The 22479-nt window shown below is 38.8% G+C and overlaps 1 protein-coding gene across 5 annotated transcripts in view; it reads right to left on the minus strand.

Annotated features, from left to right (window-relative positions):
- The window catches only part of ACBD6 (acyl-CoA binding domain containing 6), a 227947-nt gene that overhangs the window by 67464 nt on the left and 138004 nt on the right, over positions 1-22479 (minus strand). Inside the window, exon 7 of one of the 5 annotated variants that reach the window (XR_014014367.1) lies at positions 2412-2533. The exons of 3 other annotated variants lie outside the window; for them this stretch is intronic. Coding sequence is in view for 1 of the 2 variants with exons in the window: in XM_081223491.1 (XP_081079617.1) it covers positions 2507-2533 (27 nt within the window). In the remaining variant the exon portion in view is untranslated. Of the gene's footprint in view, positions 1-1293; positions 2534-22479 lie in introns of those variants that run through there. One more of the 5 variants, XM_081223491.1, reaches the window with a different exon arrangement.

Genomic DNA, 22479 nt, shown 5'->3' on the forward strand with positions numbered 1-22479 from the left:
CCCCTACTCTACCTCTACCTCCCAACTGTAATTTAATAACTTTTGTGTATGGCTGTACAACTAAGAGTCAAATAAAAAGGTATTACTTCTGGTATTGATTTAAAAATAAGAACAAAAGATTTCAAGTCATCTATGAATTAGAATTCTATAATAAAGATATACATGCCTTGTATGAGTAGCAAAACAGACAAAGATGCAGTATTGTGGGCAACTTTAATGATAGTTCATTTTGTATACCTTTCTGCCTAGAGCCTGCCAATATAGCAAGAAAGACTGATTTTAGCCAGTTGTGAGTAAAAACACTGATGGTAGTAGCAAATCTGTCTACTGCACTAAGCAATTTATGTGTTCTCTTATGTAATCCATGCAACAACCTTATGAAGTAGGTATTAAGTTATCTCATTTCACAAATGAAGAAACTGAAGCTTAGGTAGGTTAAGTAACTTTGTCTGAGGTCACAGGATTTATAAGGTGCAGAGCCAGAACTTAAATTAAGTCTCTGGCTTCAAAGCTTATGCTCTTAAACACTACTGGGATTTTACGGGTTTCTCTGTATATCTTCATATTTATATGGAGATTTTTCAGTATCTGAGATTTTAAAATAAAGATTCAGCCTTCTCTTAGAATCTATTATTCTCTTGGAAAAACATCTCTGTGTGTACAAATGTTCTCTTTTGGCTTCTCTTTTTCTTTAGGAATGACTTTCAGGATAGCCCCCTAAAGTTAGCCACATCAAAACCAGAAAACTTTTTTGCCTATGGCTTTGGAGTCATATTCAACTTCTATCCCTTTTCTTTACCTCTTATACTGTCCTTCATCAAGTGAAGTTGATTGAATTCTCCTCCTGTACTGTATCTGATTCTTTCTTTCTCTACAGTAATGGACCTTAACCAGGTCCTAACCTTCTAAGCCACTAATTCCTACAAGAGCCTCCCTAATAATTTATCTGGTCTCCTATCCCTTTTGCAAGCACTGTCCTAAGCATGCCATTCTTCTACCTGAAACTTTGAAGCATATTCTAATTGTCTTCAAGTCAGATAAGAATTTCTAACTAAGGATTTCCCTAGCTTTTAATAGAATTTGGCATATTTTTATGGTTTTAAAAATTAACATTGTACATATAGGAAGTTTAGGTCAGTTCAAATATGAGAACACAGTATACAAAATAGATTGTTTATATTATTCAGTATTATACTATTACATTACAATCTGATTCTTTATGGTAATATATGCTTCCATAATACCTATTATTGAAAAATAACAGTTACAGGAAAGAGAATTCATTTTTTGGAAAGAACAAGGAAAAAGTTCAACTAACAACAATTAAAATGCATTCACAAAATATGTAGAACGTAAAAGATCTTTATGCTGCTCCCACAGATCTTATTCATGTATCTACGTATGTATTCAATTCGGACATGTTTTCTTTCTAAAACAAGTAGTTAGAAGATACAAATATCATGAACACATTCTAAATCAAGACAGGCCCTATTAGAGGTTCCCTAGAAGGCGGAAGACCTTCAGGAGGATGATTCCCAAAGAATTCCTTTCTTAGCTATTAGAAAGAAGGTGCAATAGAGTGCATGAAGAGGCAGAAATGCTTCCTTGCATGTTAAAGACAGAAGCACTTCCATGGTGGCTAGAGACGTGATGCTCCAATGCCACAAAGGATAGTTCATAGCTATTTTTTTTTTTAATGAAGGATTTTTGTTCTGTGTGAACTCAAATTCTAAGGAAATTTTGATAGTCCTCAATGACATAAATTGGAGAGGCAGAAATCTTTGTTCTGGATGCCCTGGTCAGGCATAAAGTTAGCTGACAATGCTGGAAACCATGGTAGGCATGTCCACTAATCAATCTTTAAAATATAATACCCTGAAAGATCTATTGTTTTTTAATAGTACCGAGAGGTTTTCACATCCTACAGTCTACAACTTTAGATTCCTATCATGTAATACAAAAACAGCATTTTAGCAGATATTCTAAAATAAGTCATATTAACTTTAGTTATCCTCTCAAACAGTAATGTTAATAATATCAAACAGAAACCAAAACCAACCAAAAAACAAATGAATAAATTTCAGTAACAATTTCAGTAACAAACAATTTCAGTAACAAGGAAAATCAAATCAATGGTGTATCCTTTGTGGTAACAGAGATAGACTTGTCTGATTGTGGAAACCAGGTTAAAGACGAGGGCTTGGACAACTGTGCCCTGAAACAAGCAGACTGCAGGTTTTATAAATACATACAGAAATAATTAAAATATAAGGGGTTTAGAGGGATTAATCTCCTTTAAATAATCTCTGCCACAAAGCCTGTAAAGACACTGCTGGCACCAGGCCCATGTGAGACCAGCTGTCGGATATCAGAGCAGGAGAGAGATTAACTGCTCCCACTTCTGCACTGACCTCCTCTTTGCAGTCTTCTCTGGACTCCATCTTCAGTACTCACTGCACCACAGGGAAAGGTCAGCAGAATATACCTGCTATCATGTGGATCATTATCATTTGACTTGATTACCTATCCTTAGCTGAGGAGAAAAACCAAAACAAAAAAGAAGCTTGGTGCTGGAAGGGAATCACAAAATGTAGGCTCAGAGGACTCTAGGGAAATGCAGGAGGGCTCCAGAAAAGTGCTGATTACCTGATTCCATTCATTTAACCCATGGAAATTTCAAAGTCACCTTTAATTATTTTCAAACTGAGTTTTAAGTAATGCAGATAGTACCCTTACTCCCAAAGGAAGCACAAAGCAACTGATAACTCTTTAAAACAGTAGCATTTGTTTTGCTTCAAAGCTAGCCACAAATTCAACAAATATTTTTAGAAGGTGACAGTGCAATGAATAAAACAGATCAGATAGATTTTGGGGGGCCTCCTCTATATTATATGGTATTTCCATAACTTTAAAAGGAAACCATTAAAAAACAAACAATAGCTTCGCAGATGACATGAATCAATGTAGAAGTCTTTTAAAAAATAGTGTCATAAAATATAAGATATATTTTATGAAAAAAGATTTGTTTGGAATTTACTTGGACAGATAGAAGAAAATAAAAGTGTGAAACAGAAGAACATTATGAATCACTATAAAGCATTTAGACACTGTAAGAACAGATATACATGTACGGATTAGCATATGTATTCTTCCACCAGAAGAAAATGAGACTGAGTACTGGACTACCTTCTTTAAAAGGGTCTATCTGAGGTTTCTAAGTTTCTTTCTTTCCAGTTTTCCCTCTATGATTTTCAGACACCAACAAATCTCTCTGCTATAATTTCTTCTTGTCAAAAGGTGATTATTTTTGGTCTCCTATTTACTTCACAGGTATGTTTTAAGGACAAATGAATAAATAGTATCTAACTCTCTAGACTCTTGCGTAAAAGTAGGCTATTAGATCAATTCTAAGTATTTCAGAGGAAATACTGCTGATATAGCTAGAGTGAAATATTCTGGATAACACAATTACCATTATTTCTTACACAAAAATGATCAAGTTTCAAAGAATCAGAATATCAAATGTAATTTACTTTTTTATAAAATAGTAAGAAGGTGCTTTGGGTTTTTACATAGTTAAAGGGCAGAAGTTCTCGTTAAAAAGAAAATTTTAAATATCAGGATACCATAAAAAACAGCTTCATTCTACTATTAGGCAATGGGTCATAGAAAACTGATGTTCAGTTTCTATTTTTTTCAGTAACATAAGAGCTCCTATACTTTTCTCTCCTGCACCGTCTCTAAAATGAAAGCTCCATCATCTTTATGTTTTCCCTCCCTTTGGAATGGGTTTTAAAGACTGCCAAAGAGAAGGCCAAATGTCAAATACATGCCTGTCCACTCAAGACTATATTGATGCCCATCAACACATTTTTCACACATCAGAGTGCTCTCAGATGTTAATGACTTTCAGCCTAAGTGATTTGATTCAAATTTTGAACCACTGATCCAGAGGTGAGTATCTTTTCACAGATCCCCTAGGCCAGTGGTTCTCCAAGTGTGGGCCTCAGAGGAGCAGTATCAGTTCCACCTGGAAACTTGTGAAAAATGCAAATTAGGCTCCACCCCAGACCTATGGATCCAGAAACTCTGGGGGTTGGGCCCAGAAACTTGTTTTAACAAGCCCAGATGATTCTTATACTAGTCAACATTGGAGGACCACTGCCCTATGCTAGTATATTCTCTGTAAATGAGCACCATCTTTTGGACAAATAGAAGTAAATACCAACAGCAGTGAACAAACTGAATGTAACAAAAAGTTCACTAAATTATTATTTTAAACAATTTATCTTTTCCTTAATTTTTAAATTTAAACATACTTGGCAGGATTTCTTTTCATCTTCCAGGGAAAGGCTGCCCATCAGAAAGACCATTATAGTCTGGTGCACTGTTTTTATAGTTCTATAACATAAACTGACATTTATTGGAGCTTCACGTAAGATTTTTCCATCAACGGATGTGTTGGAAGAGCAATAACCAAGTATGCTGTGTTGGGCAAATACCTACACATCAGGATACTTTTCAAAGCCATCAGGCAAAGGGGGTCAGTTGAATTTTTTTTACTGCACAGGCTAATGCTTTAAAAGTGTCTTGATGGAATCAAGGAAATTGGATTGTCCCCCCATTTGCTGGGCTAAAACAAGCCTTTTTTACTTATCCCATTAGAGGAACACAAGAGAAACCTTTTAAATGTCACTAAAAATTTCCCTGCATGGCAGAACCCAGTCAAAAGGGTTTTAATTTTCTCTGAGAATTCTTAAGTAATGCAGTATGTCAAGGTTTAATAAATTGTAGGTGGGGATAGTTTTTGTTACAGGCAACAAGCATCTTTTTTTTTTTTTAAACAGGTGCTTAGACATCTCTCTATTGAGAGAGGTTAGGGCACTCAAACAGTAGAGAGCTCAACTTCAGTCCAAATAACAAAAAAAATGAACCATGATGGAATCTGTAAAATACCTGAAACAAATTTTTAGGACACTTATAAAAAAGAAAATATTTTAAAATGTATTGAAAGTGATGGTTAATCTTTTTATATGTGATATTTTCATATTGAGCTTCCTGAAAAACTTCTTGAAGAATTTGGCCTTGAACAAAGCCCAAGGAGAGCACAGAGATTAGGCATTCAACCTTCTCTCAAAAGGAAGAGGTACTGCAGAGTGAAGAAAGACTGTGTATTCCCAACCTGTAATAGGGTAAAACCCCACATTATACAACTTTCAAAATATTGCAGAAACATCAGTTAATAAAAGCAAGTTGATACATGTTATATGGATTGCACATATCTACAGAAATATGATATATGAAATACATGAATACCTACCTTCTATGATCATATATTTATTTTGGTGTATTTGTTGAATGGATATAACCATTAAACATTATGGGATTTTTTGTTGTTGTTGATTCTTTCCCTCTTCAATACAATATTAAAAGTACTTCCAGCCATAATATAGAGGGAATGCCAGAATGGAGGACTTAAAAAAAAAAGGGGGTGGGGGCTATATATAAATAAGGGTGGTTCCTTTCTGAATCATCACTTTAATAGAAATATTTTTAACAGAAATATTTTTAACCATACTCAAATGAGTATCATACACCTGTCCCCTAGCTCCCCACACAAAGAAGAAAAAGAGGAGAAACCATGCCGAAGAGAAAAGATAATGTATCTATTGTTTTGAAAAAAAATTATTAATAATTAAATCATGTCAACTATTCCTCTATTATTACCTGCTTTAAAAAATACTTTTAGCTCACATCAGGGTCAGATGGTATGGGGTTCAAAACCAAAATAGTTCTACAGGGGAATCCCGCATGCTTTACTAACATAACAGCTCGTGTTTTGAGTCTACCCTATGACCACAGCTATTTCAGAGGGAGGCTTAGTGAAGTACCTACCAGCTGACAAAAGAAGGATGTGAAGCAGGTTGGGAAAAAGAAAGATAACCCTTTTGTCATGTCCAATCAGCCATCCCTACAGTTCTGATAAATATGCTTTATTAATTAAAATTTGTACTTAAAAGCTAGTATCCTCTTTAATGGAAACTTCAGCTTTATTACTTAAGTTCTTAACAACTTAATGCATTTCATTATTATTTATTCTATCCTGGATATATAGGGAGAGATAGTTTTCTTTTTTTTTTTTTTTTTAAGCTGTTAGCAATAACTCAGAAGCTCTGGATGAAATTCCAAGTTGTTAGGCCTTGAGAGTTGAGTAACTGAACATCTCCCAAGTCTGTCAACTTTTGTAAAAGAACCATCAATTATAAGAAGACAAACTAACAAGCAACCAAAGGGAAAAGAAGCTGAAAATGGCAGTAAGGGAGTATATTATGAAATTCTATAATGAATATTTAATCATTAAAAGACCCTGTCATTGGCTTAACTTTACTGTTGCTTTCATAGGACCTTTGCTAATCCCAAATCCTTACATTCATGTGAACAGAAAAGCTGAGAAAATTCAGTGTTCTTTTTGCTGGAATGCAGGAATTCTTATTCTGGATTCTTAGATTCCTAGGACATCCGTGGAAGGGCTTCAGCAAGTATATGAACGTATTAAAACTGTTGGCGAAAATTCTACATCCATATCCTTTCTCTTTGGTGTTCATAGATCTCCTTATATTCTTCCTAAAAAGGTTAAAGATCACTATTGTAGGGTAGAAGTATAGATTAAGAAGATTGGCCATGAATTGGTAATTGCTGAAACTGGATGATGAGTACATAGAAGTTTGTTGGTATAGTATTCTCCCTAAGTTTGCACATGGTTGGAGTTTTTGTAATTAAAAGATTATTAAAAAAAAAACGTCTGTGAAAGGAACTCATTGTATACAAACCAATTCTTGATAAAAGGCTGTGGTAAATCTAAGCAAATTGCTAATGTAAGTGATAATTCTATCTTTCCTTACATCATAAGTGTAGAAAACGTAAGTGTGGAAATGGCAAAACTGTCAATGATGCAAGTAACCTTACTTTTTGAAATCATTATTCTATTTCACAAAATGTCAAAATTTGACACAAAATCACGAAAAAAGAGAGAGAAAAGGTAATTGGTAAAGCAAAGACTGCAAAGACAAAGGAGGTGGTGGTTTGGTGCTTGAAGGGGAGGGGGCAAACTGAAAGGAATAAAGTGGTGGGTTTAATCAAATCACTTTTAAAAGCTGCAGCCTCTCAGAGTTAACCTTGCCAATCAGAGTAAGCAGGAGCAGAAGCATGTTTGTGCACATTAAACTTTGCCTGTGTCCTTGAACCTATGGTGCACTTCCTCCTCTCAAGCAGCCTGGGAAGGCTTCATAATGCTCACCCTTAGAGAGAACCTTGAATTCCATTAGAAAGCTCCACAGGAAGGAGAAACCCTCAAGTGGCAGTTTGAACCACATAGACAGCTCATACCCTTTACTGATATTAAAAGTCAGCTCATGGGATTAAGTCTGCAAGTCTTGGAAAATTAAAAAGTATGAACACACTGACAAATGCCATTATACAAACAAGATACCTTTAAGTCTTCTTTCCTCTTTTTTTTTTTTTTTTTTTTTTTACAGAAATGGCAAATATTTCCAATGATAACATAAAAACTGGTTACTAAGTCTACAATGAAACTATAACTGGTCTGGCTACAATTTAACTAATATTATAATGGTATTTACATCTGTATCATGCTTTGCTATAAAATCATTCACCCATTTGATGGCCTAGTACATTTTACATACAAACTATACTTTTAAATAAAAGGAAGTATGAAGGTAGATGCCTTGTCTTTCATATCACATCTATTAAGTTACTATAGTTCTACTTTTCTGTACTATGAGAAAGTATTTTATACAATGTACAGTTTTAGTACTGCATGTAGGCAGACTCAGACTCAAGGTGTAGAAGTTTCTAATAGCTAGAACTTTCTAAAATGGAACAGGCTTTTACTTTACTTTGTGAAGTAAACAGAAATGCTCAAACTGAGGCAGGCTGGCTTAACCACCTTTTGAAAATTCAGCAGAGAGAACTCCTGCATTAGGCTGGAAGTTGAACCAGATGGTATTTAAATTCCCTTCTACCGTTAAGATTTTACAATTATGCTTTATTCAAGGTCACACAATTAGTAGAATAGAAGCTGGAATCTAGGTAATCTGACTCCAAACCTAGTCTTTCTAAACATAAGGTTATAGACCCCTCATATGTCCTCAGGCAGTAAATAGAACAGTGAGGTTAACTGGGTCAGGGAAGCAATAGTGGGGTGATGGGAACTGGAGAGCTCAAGGCCTGTCAACAGAGGGCAGTAGCTACTCAGCTCTATCTGATTGTCCTATGGGAATTTGTGCAGGGTTACCATATTTTCAGATTTTTCAAGAGAATCCTAATAGCTGTATTTTATGTGAAATCAACTGACAGTTAATTATAAATAAACAGTGTTGTAACACTACAGGTGCTAAACAAAAATAGATCTTTGGGCTGCATATGACCCATGTCAGTTTGTGACCATGAGACTGTCCTAAAACATTCCATTTCCAAACTATTGATTTTGTTTCTCTAGATTCTTCAAATTTATCAACACCCTTTATGAAATATAAAAGTCTAAGTTTTATGCTTTATATTAACTATAGTCTGCTACATATATAATAGTATTTTGCTCTGGTTTTTATAGATGATATTCATTACTACAGTGGTGGTGTTATGTTGGCTTTTCTAAGATAAACACTACATTGCAGTCTCATTGTTCACCTACTGTCCACAGTAACTGTCAAATTTTCTACAGATAATATCTGTACATAATCAGTCTCTATACCTGTGCATATGAATTAGCCCATAAATATTCTATAGCACTTATTTTACAGAAGGATCACCTTTTCTTTAAAGAGTCACTTTTTTTTCCTGAATTCTTATTCCCAACTTTCAGGCATTATTAACCACTCTCTCAGTGTATCAGTTTGATCATCAAAATGGCAAGCTCACCATTTCCAGACCTTATTCTGTTGACTCAATTGGGAGCATTTTGTTACTTTGTGTAACTCCCGCACCTTTAATTCATCCTCATAATGTGACATTTAGAAGAATATTTTAGACTCAGCAACACTGAGCACAGGGAGATATATTTTATAGAGGCAGGCACAAGATGGTGGAGTAGAAGGATGTGAGCTCACCTCTGCAAAAACACCAAAATCACAAGTAACTTCTGAAAAACCACTGGCCAAAAAAAAAAAATGCTGGAACCTACCAAAACCTACCAAAAAAGATACCCTATTATCCAAAGACAAAGAAGAAGCCACAACAAGACAGTAAGAGGGACACAATCACAATAAAATCAAATCCCATACCCACTGGGTGGGTGACACACAAACTGTAAAATAATTATACCACAGAAGTTCTCCCACAGGAGTGAAAGTTCTGAGTCTACGTCAGGCTCCTCAGCCTGGGGTTCTGGCAATGGGACGAGGAGCCCCTACAGAATTTGGCTTTGAAGGTCAGTGGGGTTTGATCGCAGGAATTACACAGGACTGGGGGAAACAGAAATTCCACTCTTGGAGGGTGCATACAATGTCTTGTGTGCACCAGGACCCAGGGAAAAAAGCAGTAGCCTCATAAAAGCCTGGGCCAGACTTAACTGCTGGTATTGGAGGGTCTCCTGTGGAGGCGGAGGATGGCTGTGGCTCACTGTGGGGACAAAGACATTGGCGCCAGTAGTTCTGGGACTACTCATTGCTATGAGCCCTCCTGGGGGCCACCATTTTCTCACCAAGACCTGGCCCCACCCAGCAGCCTGAAGGCTCCAGTGCTGGGTTGCCTCAGGCCAGACAACCAACAGGGCAGGAACACAGCCCCACCATTAGCAGACAGGCTACTTAAAAGTCTTCCTGAGTGAGTACACAGTTGCCCTCTAAACACACCCCCTGACACAGCCCTGCCCACCACAGGGACAAGACCCATTCCCTCCTACCAGGAGGCCTGCACAAGTCGCTCAGACAGCCTCATCCACCAGGGGGCAGACAGCAGAAGCAAGAAGAACTACAACCCTGCAACCTGCAGAACGAAAACTGTAATCACAGAAAGTTAGACAAAATGAGACAGCAGAGGAATATGTCCCAGATGAAGGAACAAGATAAAACCCCAGAAGAACAACTACATGAAGTGGAGATAGGCAGTCTACCCCAAAAGAATTCAGAGGAAGAATAATAAAGATGATCCAAGATCTTGGGAAAAGAATGGAGGCACAGGGGCTTCCCTGGTGGCGCAGTGGTTGGGAGTCCGCCTGCTGATGCAGGCGATGCGGGTTCGTGCCCCGGTCCGGGAAGATCCCACGTGCCGCGGAGCAGCTGGGCCCGTGAGCCATGGCCGCTGAGCCTGCGCATCCGGAACCTGTGCTCTGCAACGGGAGAGGCCACAACAGTGAGACGCCTGCGTACCGCAAAAAAAAAAAAAAAAAAAATGGAGGCACAGATCGGTAAGATACAAGAAATGTTTAACAAAAACCTAGAAGAACTAAAGAACATACAGAGATGAACAATATAATAACTGAAATGAAAAATACACTAGAAGGAATCAATAGCAGAATAAGTGAGGCAGAAGAATGGATAAGTGAGCTGGAAGACAGAATGGTGGAAATCACTGCCATGTAACAGAATAAAGAAAAAAGAATGAAAAGAAATGAAGACTGTCCCAAAGACCTCTGAGACAACATTAAACACAACAACATTCACATTATACGGGTCCCAGAAGGAGAAGAGAGAGAGAGAGAGAGAACCTGAGAAAATATTTGAAGAGATAATAGCTGAAAACTTCCCTAACATGGGGAAGGAAACAGTCACCCAAGTCCAGGAAGAGCAGAGTCCCAGTGAGGATAAACCCAAGGAGGAACACCCTGAGACACATTAGTAAGCAAACTGACAAAAATTAAAGACAAAAAATATTAAAAGCAACAAGAGAAAAGAAACAAATGACATAAAAGGAAACGCCCACAAGGTTATCAGCTGATTTCTCAGCAGAAACTCTGCAGGCCAGAAGGGAGTGGCATGATATATTTAAAGTGATGAAGGGACTTCCCTGGTGGTACAGTGGTAAATAATCCACCTTCCAATGCAGAGGACACGGGTTCGATCCCTGGTTGAGGAACTAAGATCCCACATGCCATGGGGCAACTAATCCTGCAGGCCATGACTACTGAGCTCAGGCACCTCAACTAGAGAGCCCATGTGCCACAAACTACAGAGCCCATGTGCTCTGGAGCCTGTGCGCCACAACTAGAGAAAAGCCCATGCCTCACAACAAAGAGCCTGCGCACTGAAACGAAAGATCCCGCATGCCACAACTAAGACCCGATGCAGCCATAATAAATAATAAATAAATATTAAAAAAAATAAAGCGATGAAAGGGAAGAACCTACAACCAAGAATACTCTACCAGTAAGGCTCTCATTTAGATTCGATGGAGAAATCAAAAGCTCTACAGAAAAACAAAAGCTAAGAGAATTCAACAACACCAGGCCAGCTCTGCAACAAATGCTGAAGAAATTTCTCTGGGTGAAAAAGAAAAGGCCACAACTAGAAACAAGAAAATTACAAATGGGAAAGTTCACCAGCAAAGGCAAACATATAGTAAAGGTAGGAAATCATCCACACACAAATATGAAATAAAAAACAGCAATTATAAGAAGAGTGTACAAATGCAGGATATTGGAAATGCATTTGAAATTACAATACCAGCAACTTAAAACAAGCTTGTTTATATACAGACTGCTATATCAAAACCTCATAGTAGGGACTTCCCCAGTGGTCCAGTGGTGAAGAGTCCGCCTTCCAATGCAGGGGATGTGGGTTCGATCCCTGGTTGGGGAGCTAGGATCCCACATGCCACGGGGCAACTAAGCCTGCACACCACAACTACTGAGCTCACATGCTTCAACAAGAGAGCCCATGAGCTGCAAACTACAGAGCCCACATGCTTTGGAGCCCGCGTGTCACAACTACAGAGCCCACAAACTCTGGAGCCCACACGCCACAACTAGAGAGAGAAAACCCACACACCACAACTAGAGAGAAGCTTGCGTGCTGCAACGAAGACCCAATGCAGCCAAAAAAATAAATAAATAAAAATTAAAGAAAATGAAATACTAAAAAAAATAAGAGATTAAAAAAAAAAAACCTCAAGGTAACTGCAAACCGAAAGTTTACCATAGATACATACACAAGAAAGAAAAAGGAATCCAAACACAACTCTTAACTTAGTCATCAAATCACAAGAGAACAGATGAGGAAGGTAAGAAAAAAGACCTACAAAAACAAATCCAAAACAATTAACAAAATGTAAGTAAGAACATACATATTGATAATTATCTTAAACATAAATAGATTAAATGTTTCAACCAAAAGACAAAGACTGGCTGAATGGATACAAAAACAAGACCCGTATATATGCTGTCTACAAGAGACCCACTTCAGATCTAGGGACACATACAAACTGAAAGTGAGGGGATGGAAAAATATATTCCATGCAGATGGAAATAAAAGGAAAGCTGCAGTAACAATACTCATATCAGACAAAATAGACTTTAAAGACTGTTATAAGAGACAAAGAAGAACACTACATAATGATCAAGGGATCAAGACAAGAAGATATAACAAGTGTAAATATATAAGCACCCAACAAAGAAGCACCTCAGTAATATAAGGCAAATACTAACAGCCGTAAAAGGAGAAATCGACAGTTAACACAATAATAGTGGGGGACTTTAACACCCCACTTTCATCAATGGACAGATCATCCAGACAGAAAATAAGGAAATAGAGGCCTTAAATGACACATTAGACCAGAGGTACTTAATTGACATTTATAGAGCATTCTATCCTAAAGCAGAATACATCTTCTTCTCAAGTGCACATGAAACATTCTCCAGGATTGATCATATACTGGACCACAAAGCAAGCCTCGGTAAATTTAAGAAAATTGAAATAATATCAAGCATCTTTTCCAACCACTGCACTATGAGATTAGAAACCAGCTACAAGAAAAAAAAACCTGTAAAAAACACAAACACATGGAGGCTAAACAATATGCTACTAAACAACCAATGGATAACTGAAGAATTCAAAGAGGAAATAAAAAAATATCTAGAGACAAATGAAAACAAAAGCATGATGATCCAAAACCTGTGAGATGCAGCAAGAGCAGTTCTAAGAGGGAAGTGTATAACAATACAATCTTACCTCAGGAAATACTGGGTTGGCCAAAAAGTACCTTTGGTTTTAAAGTAAAAATAAAAGACACATTTTTCATTTTCACTGAGAACTTTATTGAATGTATTCACCCTTTTGTTCCACTCCCTTCTGCCATTTTTCAGGCAACTTCATAATTCCATCTTCCCAAAACTTTTTATCTTTTTGAGCAAAGAACTGTTCCAGGTGCCTTTTACAGTCTTCCAGGGAATTGAATTTTTTTCCATTAAGAGAATTTTGTAAATACCTAAATAAATGAAAATCTGAAGGTGCAATGTCTGGTGAATACAGCAGATGAATCAGAACTTCCCACCCAAGCTGTAACAGTTTTTGCCTTGTCGTCAAAGAAACATGTGGTCTTGCGTTATCCTGACGGAAGATTATGCATTTTCTAGAAGTTGACTAACTCTGGATGCTTTTTGTTGAGTTCTGCTTTCAGTTGGTCTAACTGGGAGCAGTACTTGTTGGAATTAATCGTTTGGTTTTTCCAGAAGGAGCTCATGATAGAGAACTCCCTTCCAATCCCACCATATTCACAATATCACCTTCTTTGGATGAAGACTGGCCTTTGGTGTGGTTGGTGGTGGTTCATTTAGCTTGCCCCACGACCTCTCCACGATCTCTTCCATTCCTCATTATTGTACAGTACCCACTTTTCATCACCCATCAAAATGTGTTTTAAAAACGGAACATTTTCATTATATTTAAGTAGAGAATTGCATGCGGTAATATGTCAAGAAGGTTTTTTTCGCTTAACTTATATGTGGAACCCAAACATCAAAGCAATAAACATAACCAAGCTGGCGCAAATGATTTTCAGTGCTTGATTTGGATATTTTGAGTATGTTGGCATCTCCTGTGTGGTGTAACATTGATTGTTCTCAATTAATGTCTCGATTTGCTCACTATCAACTTCTACTGGTCTACCTGACCATGGAGCATTGTCCGGCGAGAAATCTCTAGCATGAAACTTCACAAACCACTTTTGACACGTTCAATCAGTCACAGCACCTTCTCCATACACTGTACAAATCTTTTTTTGCATTTCGGTTGCATTTTTACCTTTCTTGAAATAGTAAAGCATAATATGCTGAAAATGTTGCTTTTTTCTTCCATCTTCAATATTAAAATGGCTACACAAAAATTCACCAATTTTGATGCTTTCTAAATGCTCGCCAATATGACAGCTGTCACATACAGTCTAACGAAACTGTTTCGAATGACGTTAAAGACAACTAAGTCTTTAACGTTAATGACGTTAATGTCTTAATGATGTTAAGACAATTAACTACCAGCCATCTTACGGGAAAAACCAAACAAACCTTTTGGCCAACCCAATAAGAAAAATCTCAAACAACCTAACCTTACACCTAACGCAACAAAGGATCATAAGAGACTACTACAAGCAACTGTATGCCAATAAAATGGACAACCTGGAAGAAATGGACAAATTCTTAGAAAGGTACAATCTCCCAAGACTGATCCAGGAAGACATAGAAAATATGAACAGACCAATCACAAGTACTGAAATTGAAACTGTGATTTAAAAACTTCCAACAAACCGAAGTCCAGGACCAGATGGCTTCAAAGACGAATTCTATCAAACACTTAGAGAAGAGTTAACACCTGTCCTTCTGAAACTATTCCAAAAATTGAAGAGGAACAAACACTCCCAAACTCATTCACTGAGGCCACCATGACCCTGATACCAAAACCAGACAAAGATACCACAAAAAAAGAAAACTACAGGTCAGTATCACTGATGAATATAGATGCAAAAATCCTCAACAAAATACTAGCAAACCAAATCCAACAACACAGTAAAAGGATCATACAACATGATCAAATGGGATTTATCCCAGGGATGCAAGGCTTTTTCAATATCCGCAAATCAATCAGTGTGATACACCACATCAAAAAATTGAAGAATAAAAACCACATGATCATCTCAGTAGATGCAGAAAAAGCATTTGACAAAATTCTATGATAAAAACTTCAGAAAGTGTGCACAGAGGGAACATACCTCAACATAATAAAGGCCATATATGATGAACCTATAGCTAACATCATACTCAGAGGTGAAAAGCTGAAAGCATTTCCTCTAAGATCAGGAACAAGACAAGGATGTCCACTCTTGCCATTTTTACTCAGCACTGTTTTGGAAGTCCTAGCCATGGCAATCAGAGAAGAAAAAGTAATAAAAGGAATTCAAATTGGAAAAGGAGTAAGACTGTCACTGTTTGCAGATGACATGATACTTTACATAGAAAATCCTAAAGACAAAACTAGAAAACTACTAAAGCTCATCAATGAATTTGGTAAAGTTGCAGGATACAAAATTAATACACAGAAATCTGTTGCATTTCTATACACTAACAGATGAAAGATCAGAAAGAGAAATAAAGAAAAATCTCATTTACCATCGCATCACAAAGAATAAAATACCTAGGAATAAACCTACCTCAGGAGGCAAAAGAGCTGTACACTGAAAATTATAAGACACTGATGAAAGAAATCGAAGATGACACAAACAGATGGGAAGATATACCATGTATTTGGATTGGAAGAATCAATATTTTCAAAATGACTATATGACCTAAGGCAATCTACAGATTCAATGCAATCCCTATCAAATTACCAATGGTATTATTCGTAGAACTAGAACAAAAGATTTTACAATTTGTATGGAGACACAGAAGACCCTGAATAGCCAAAGCAATTAAAAAAAATTTTTTTTTTGTGGTACGTGGGCCTCTCACTGTTGTGGCCTCTCCCGTTGTGGAGCACAGGCTCCGGACGCGCAGGCTCAGCGGCCATGGCTCACAGGCACAGAAGCTCTGTGGCATGTGCGATCTTCCCGGACAGGGGCACGAACCCGTGTCCCCTGCATCGGCAGGCGGACTCTCAACCACTGCGCCACCAGGGAAGCCCCAAAGCAATCTTGAGAAAGAAAAGTGGAGCTGGAGGAAGCATAAACTCAGACTATACTACAAAGCTACAGTAATCAAGACAGTATGGTAGTGGCACAAAAACAGAAATATAGATCAACGCAACAGGATAGGAAGCCCAGAAATAAACCCACGCACCAATGGTCAATTAATCTATGACAAAGGAGGCAAGAGTATACAATGGACAAAAGGAGGCAAGAATATAGAATGGAGAAAAGACAATCTCTTCAAAAAATGGTGCTGGGGAAACTGGACAGCTACATGGAAAAGAAAGAAACTACAACATTCTCTAACACCATACACAAAAATAAACTCAAAATGGATTAAAGAACTAAATGTAAGACCTGATACTATAAAACTCTTAGAGGAAAATATAGGCAGAACACTCTTTGACATAAATTGCATCAATACCTTTTTTGATCCATCCCCTAGAGTAACAGAAATAAAAATAAACAAATGGGACCTAATTAAAATCCAAAGCTTTTGCACAGCAAAGGAAACCATAAACAAAACGAAAAGACAATCCAAAGAATGGGAGGAAATATTTGCAAATGATATTTGCAACTGACAAATATTTGCAACTGACAAGGGGTTAATCTCCAAAATATACAAACAGCTCATGCAGCTCAATATCAAAAAACAAACAAACAAACAACCCAATCCAAAAATGGGTGAAGACCTAAATAGACATTTTCCCAAAGAAGACGTGCAGATGGCCAACAGGCACATGAAAAGATGCTCAGCACCACTAATTATTTGAGAAATGCAAGTCAAAACTACAATGAGGAATCACCTCACACCAGTCAGAATGGCCATCAAAAAGTCTACAAACAGTAAACGCTGGAGAGGGTGTGGAGAAAACAAAACCTTCCTACACTGTTGGTGGGACTGTAAACTGGTACAACCATGATGGAGAACAGTGTGCAGGTTCCTTAAAAAACTAAGAACAGAGCTACCATATGATCCAGCAATCTGAGTCCTGGGCATATACCTGAAGAAAACCATGATTTGAAAGGATACATGCACCCCAATGTTTACAGCACCATTTACAACAGCCAAGATATAGAAGCAACCTAAATGTCCATTGACAGATGAACGAATAAAGAAGATGTGGTACACAAGTACAATGGAATATTACCCAGCCATTGAAAAGAATGAAATAATGCCAGTTGCAGCAACAGGGATGCACCTGGAGATTATCATACTAAGTGAAGTAAGACAGAGAAAGACAGGAGGAGCTTCAAGATGGCAGAAGAGTAAGACGTGGAGATCACCTTCCTCCCCACAAATACATGAGAAATACATCTACATGTGGAACAACTCCCACAGAACACCTACTGAACGCTGGCAGAAGAACTCAGACATCCCAAAAGGCAAAAAACTCCCCATGTACCTGGGTAGGGCAAAAGAAAAAAGAAAAAACAGAGACAAAAGAATAGGGACGGGACCTGAACCAGTAAGAGGGAGCTGTGAAGGAGGAAAAGTTTCCACACACTAGGAAGCCCCTTCGCGGGTGGAGACTGAGGGGGACAGAAACTTTGGAGCCATGGAGGAGAGCGCAGCAACAGGGGTGCAGAGGGCAAAGCAGAGAGATTCCTACACGGAGGATTGGTGCCGACCAGCACTCACCAGCCTGAGAGGCTTGTCTGCTCACCCACCGGGGTGGATGGGGGCTGGGAGCTGAGGCTCTGGCTTCGGAGGTCAGACCCCAGGAAGAGGACTGGGGTTGGCTGTGTGAACACAGTCTGAAGGGGACTGGTGCACCACAGCTAGCAGGGAGTGTGTCCAGGAAAAGGTCTGGAGCTGCCGAAGAGGCAAGAGATTTTTTCTTGCCTCTTTGTTTCGCAGTCTGCGAGAAGAGGGAATTAAGAGCGCCACCTAAACGAGCTCCAGAGATGGGCATGAGCCGTGGCTATCAGCGCGGACCCCAGAGACAGGCATGAGACGCTAAGGCTGCTCCTGCAGCCACCAAGAAGCCTGTGTGCAAGCACAGGTCACTATCCACACCTCCCCTCCCGGGAGCCTGTGCAGCCCGCCACTGCCAGGGTCCTGTGATCCAGGGACAACTTCCCCAGGAGAACACATGGTATGCCTCAGGCTGGTGCAATGTCACATCGGCCTCTGCCACCGCAGGCACACCCCACATTCCGTACCCCTCTGTCCCCCGGCCTGAGTGAGCCAGAACCCCCTAATCAGCTGCTACTTTAACCTCTTCCTCTCTGGGCAAAGAACAGATGCCAGAGGGTGACCTACACACAGAGGCGGGGCCAAATCCAAAGCTGAAACCCAGGAGCTGTGCAAACAAAGAAGAGAAAGGGAAATCTACCCCAGCAGCCCCAGGAGCAGCAGACTAAATCTCCACAATCACCTTGATGTATCCGGCATCTGTGGAATACCTGAATAGACAACAAATCATCCCAAATTGAGGAGGTGGACTTTGGGAGCAACGATATATATATATTTTTCCTTCTTCTCTTTTTGTGAGGGTGTATGTGTATGCTTCAGTGTGTTATTTTGTCTGTATAGCTTTGCTTTTACCATTTGTCTTAGGGTTCTATCTGTCTGTTTTTTTTTTTTATATAGTATAGTTTTTAGCGCTTGTTATCATCAGTGGATTTGTCTTTTGGTTTGGTTGCTCTCTTCTTTCTTTCTTATTTTTATTTTTAATTTTTTAATTTTTAATATTTTTTAGTTTAATAACTTTATTTTAGTTTTTATTTTTTTCTCCCTTTTATTCTGAGCCGTGTGGACGACAGGGTCTTCCTGCTCTGGCCAGGCGTCAGGCCTGTGCCTCTGAGGTGGGAGAGCCGAGTTCAGGACACTGGTCCACCAGAGACCTCCCAGTTCCACATCATATTAAATGGCGGAAACCTCCTGGAGATCTCCATTTAAACGCCAAGACCCAGATGCACTCAACGACCAGCAAGCTACAGTGCTGGACACCCTATGCCAAATAACTAGGAACACAGGAACACAACCCCACCTATTAGCAGAAAGGCAGCCTAAAATCATAATAAGGTCATAGACACCCCAAAACACAACACCTGATGCGGACCTGCCCACCAGAAAGACAAGATCCAGCCTCATCCACCAGAACACAGGTACCAGTCCCCTCCACCAGGAAGCCTACACAAGCCACTGAACGAACCTTATGCACTGGGGGCAGACACCAAAAACAACGGGAACTACGAACCTCCAGCCAGTGAAAAGGAGACCCCAAACAGAGTGAGTTAAGCAAAATGAGAAGACAGAGAAACAGCAGATGTAGGAGCAAGGTAAAAACCCACCAGACCAAACAAATGAAGAGGAAATAGGCAGTCTACCTGAAAAAGAATTCAGAATAATGATAGTAAAGATGATCCAAAATCTTGGAAACAGAATGGAGAAAAGACAAGAAATGTTTAACAAGGATATGGAAGAACTAAAGAGCAAACAAACAATGATGAACAACACAATAAATGAAATTAAAAATTCTCTAGAAGGGGGCCTCCCTGGTGGCGCAGTGGTTGAGAGTCTGCCTGCCAATGCACGGGACACGGGTTCGTGCCCCGGTCCGGGAAGATCCCACATGTCGCAGAGCGGCTGGGCCCGTGAGCCATGGCCACTGAGCCTGCATGTCCGGAGCCTGTGCTCCACAACAGGAGAGGCCACAACAGTGAGAAGCCCACGTACTGCAAAAAAAAAAAAAAAAAAATCTTCCAACAAACAAAAGCCCAGGACCAGATGGCTTCACAGGAGAATTCTATCAAACATTTAGAGAAGAGATAACACCTATCCTTCTCAAACTCTTCCAAAATATAGCACAGGGAGGAACACTCCCAAACTCATTCTATGAGGCCACCATCACCCTGATACCAAAACCAGACAAAGATGTCACAAAGAAAGAAAACTATAGGCCAATATCACTGATGACATAAGACACAAAAATCCTCAACAAAATACTAGCAAACAGAATCCAACAGCACATTAAAAGAATCATACACCATGATCAAGTGGGGTTTATTCCAGGAATGCAAGGCATCTTCAATATATGCAAATCAATCAATGTGATACACCATATTAACAAATTGAAGGAAAAAACCATATGATAATCTCAGTAGATGGAGAAAAAGCTTTGGAGAAAATTCAATACCCATGTATGGTCAAAACCCTCCAGAAGGTAGGCACAGAGGGAACTTACCTCAACATAATAAAGGCCATATATGACAAACCCACAGCCAACATCATCTTCAATGGTGAAAAACTGAAAGCATTTCCACTAAGATCAGGAACAAGACATGGTTGCCTATTCTCACCACTGATATTCAACATTGTTTTGGAAGTTTTAGCCACAGCAATCAGAGAATAAAAAGAAATAAAAGGAATCCAAATTGGAAAAGAAGAAGTAAAGCTGTCACTGTTTGCAGATGACATGATACTATACATAGAGAATCCTAAAGATGCTACCAGAAAACTACTAGAGCTAATCAATGAATTTGGTAAAGTAGCAGGATACAAAATTAATGCACAGAAATCTCTGGCATTCCTGTACACTAATGATGAAAAATCTGAAAATGAAATCAAGAAAACACTCCCATTTACCATTGCAACAAAAAGAATAAAATATCTAGGAATAAACCTACCTAAGGAGACAAAAGACCTGTATGCAGAAAATTATAAGACACTGATGAAAGAAATTAAAGATGATACAAATAGATGGAGAGATATACCATGCTCCTGGATTGGAAGAATCAATATTGTCAAAATGACTATACTACCCAAAGCGATCTACAGATTCAATGCAACCCCTATCAAACTACCACTGGCATTTTTCACAGAACTAGAACAAAAAATTTCAAAATTTGTTTGGAAAAACAAAAGACCCCGAATAGCCAAAGCAATCTTGAGGACAAAACACAGAGCTGGAGGAATCAGGCTCCCTGACTTCAGACTATACTACAAAGCTACAGTAATCAAGACAGTGTGGTACTGGCACAAAAACAGAAAGATAGATCAATGGAACAGGATAGAAAGCCCAGAGATAAACCCACGCACATATGGTCAACTTATCTTTGAAAAGGAGGCAGGAATGTACAGTGGAGTAAGGACAGCCTCTTCAATAAGTGGTGCTGGGAAAACTGGACAGGGACATGTAAAAGTATGAGATTAGATCATTCCCTAACACCATACACAAAAATAAGCTCAAAATGGATTAAAGACCTAAATATAAGGCCAGAAACTATCAAACTCTTAGAGGAAAACATAGGCAGAACACTCTATGACATAAATCACAGCAAGATCCTTTTGGACCCACCTCCTAGAGAAATGGAAATAAAAACAAAGATAAACAAATGGGACCTAATGAAACTGAAAAGCTTTTGCACAGCAAAGGAAACCATAAACAAGACCAAAAGACAACCCTCAGAATGGGAGAAAATAGTTGCAAATGAAACAACTGACAAAGGATTAATCTCCAAAATTTATAAGCAGCTCATGCAGCTCAATAGCAAAAAAACAAACAACCCAATCCAAAAATGCGCAGAAGACTTAAATAAGCATTTCTCCAAAGAAGATATACAGACTGCCAACAAACACATGAAAGAATGCTCAACATCATTAATCATTAGAGAAATGCAAATCAAAACTACAATGAGATATCATCTCACACCAGTCAGAATGGCCATCATCAAGAAATCTAGAAACAATAAATGCTGGAGAGGGTGTGGAGAAAAGGGAACACTCTTGCACTGCTGGTGGGAATGTGAATTGGTACAGCCACTATGGAGAACAGTATGGAGGTTCCTTAAAAAACTACAAATAGAACTACCATATGACCCAGCAATCCCACTACTGGGCATATACCCTGAGAAAACCATAATTCAAAAAGAGACATGTACCAAAATGTTCATTGCAGCTCTATTCACAATAGCCCGGAGCTGGAAACAACCTAAGTGTCCATCATCGGATGAATGGATAAAGAAGATGTGGCACATATATACAATGGAATATTACTCAGCCATAAAAAGAAACGAAACTGAGCTATTTATAATGAGGTGGATAGACCTAGAGTCTGTCATACAGAGTGAAGTAAGTCAGAAAGAGAAAGACAAACGCCGTATGCTAACACATATATGTGGAATTAAAAAAAAATGTCATGAAGAACCTAGGGGTAAAACGGGAATAAAGACACAGACCTACTTGAGAATGGACTTGAGGATATGGGGAGGGGGAAGGGTAAGCTGTGACAAAGCGAAAGAGAGGCATGGACATATATACACTACCAAACGTAAGGTAGATAGATAGTGGGAAGCAGCCGCAGAGCACAGGGAGATCAGCTCGGTGCTTTGTGACCGCCTGGAGGG

Source organism: Mesoplodon bidens (genome assembly GCF_964165515.1).
Source record: "Mesoplodon bidens genome assembly, chromosome: 2".
Taxonomy (NCBI): Eukaryota; Metazoa; Chordata; class Mammalia; order Artiodactyla; family Ziphiidae; genus Mesoplodon; species Mesoplodon bidens.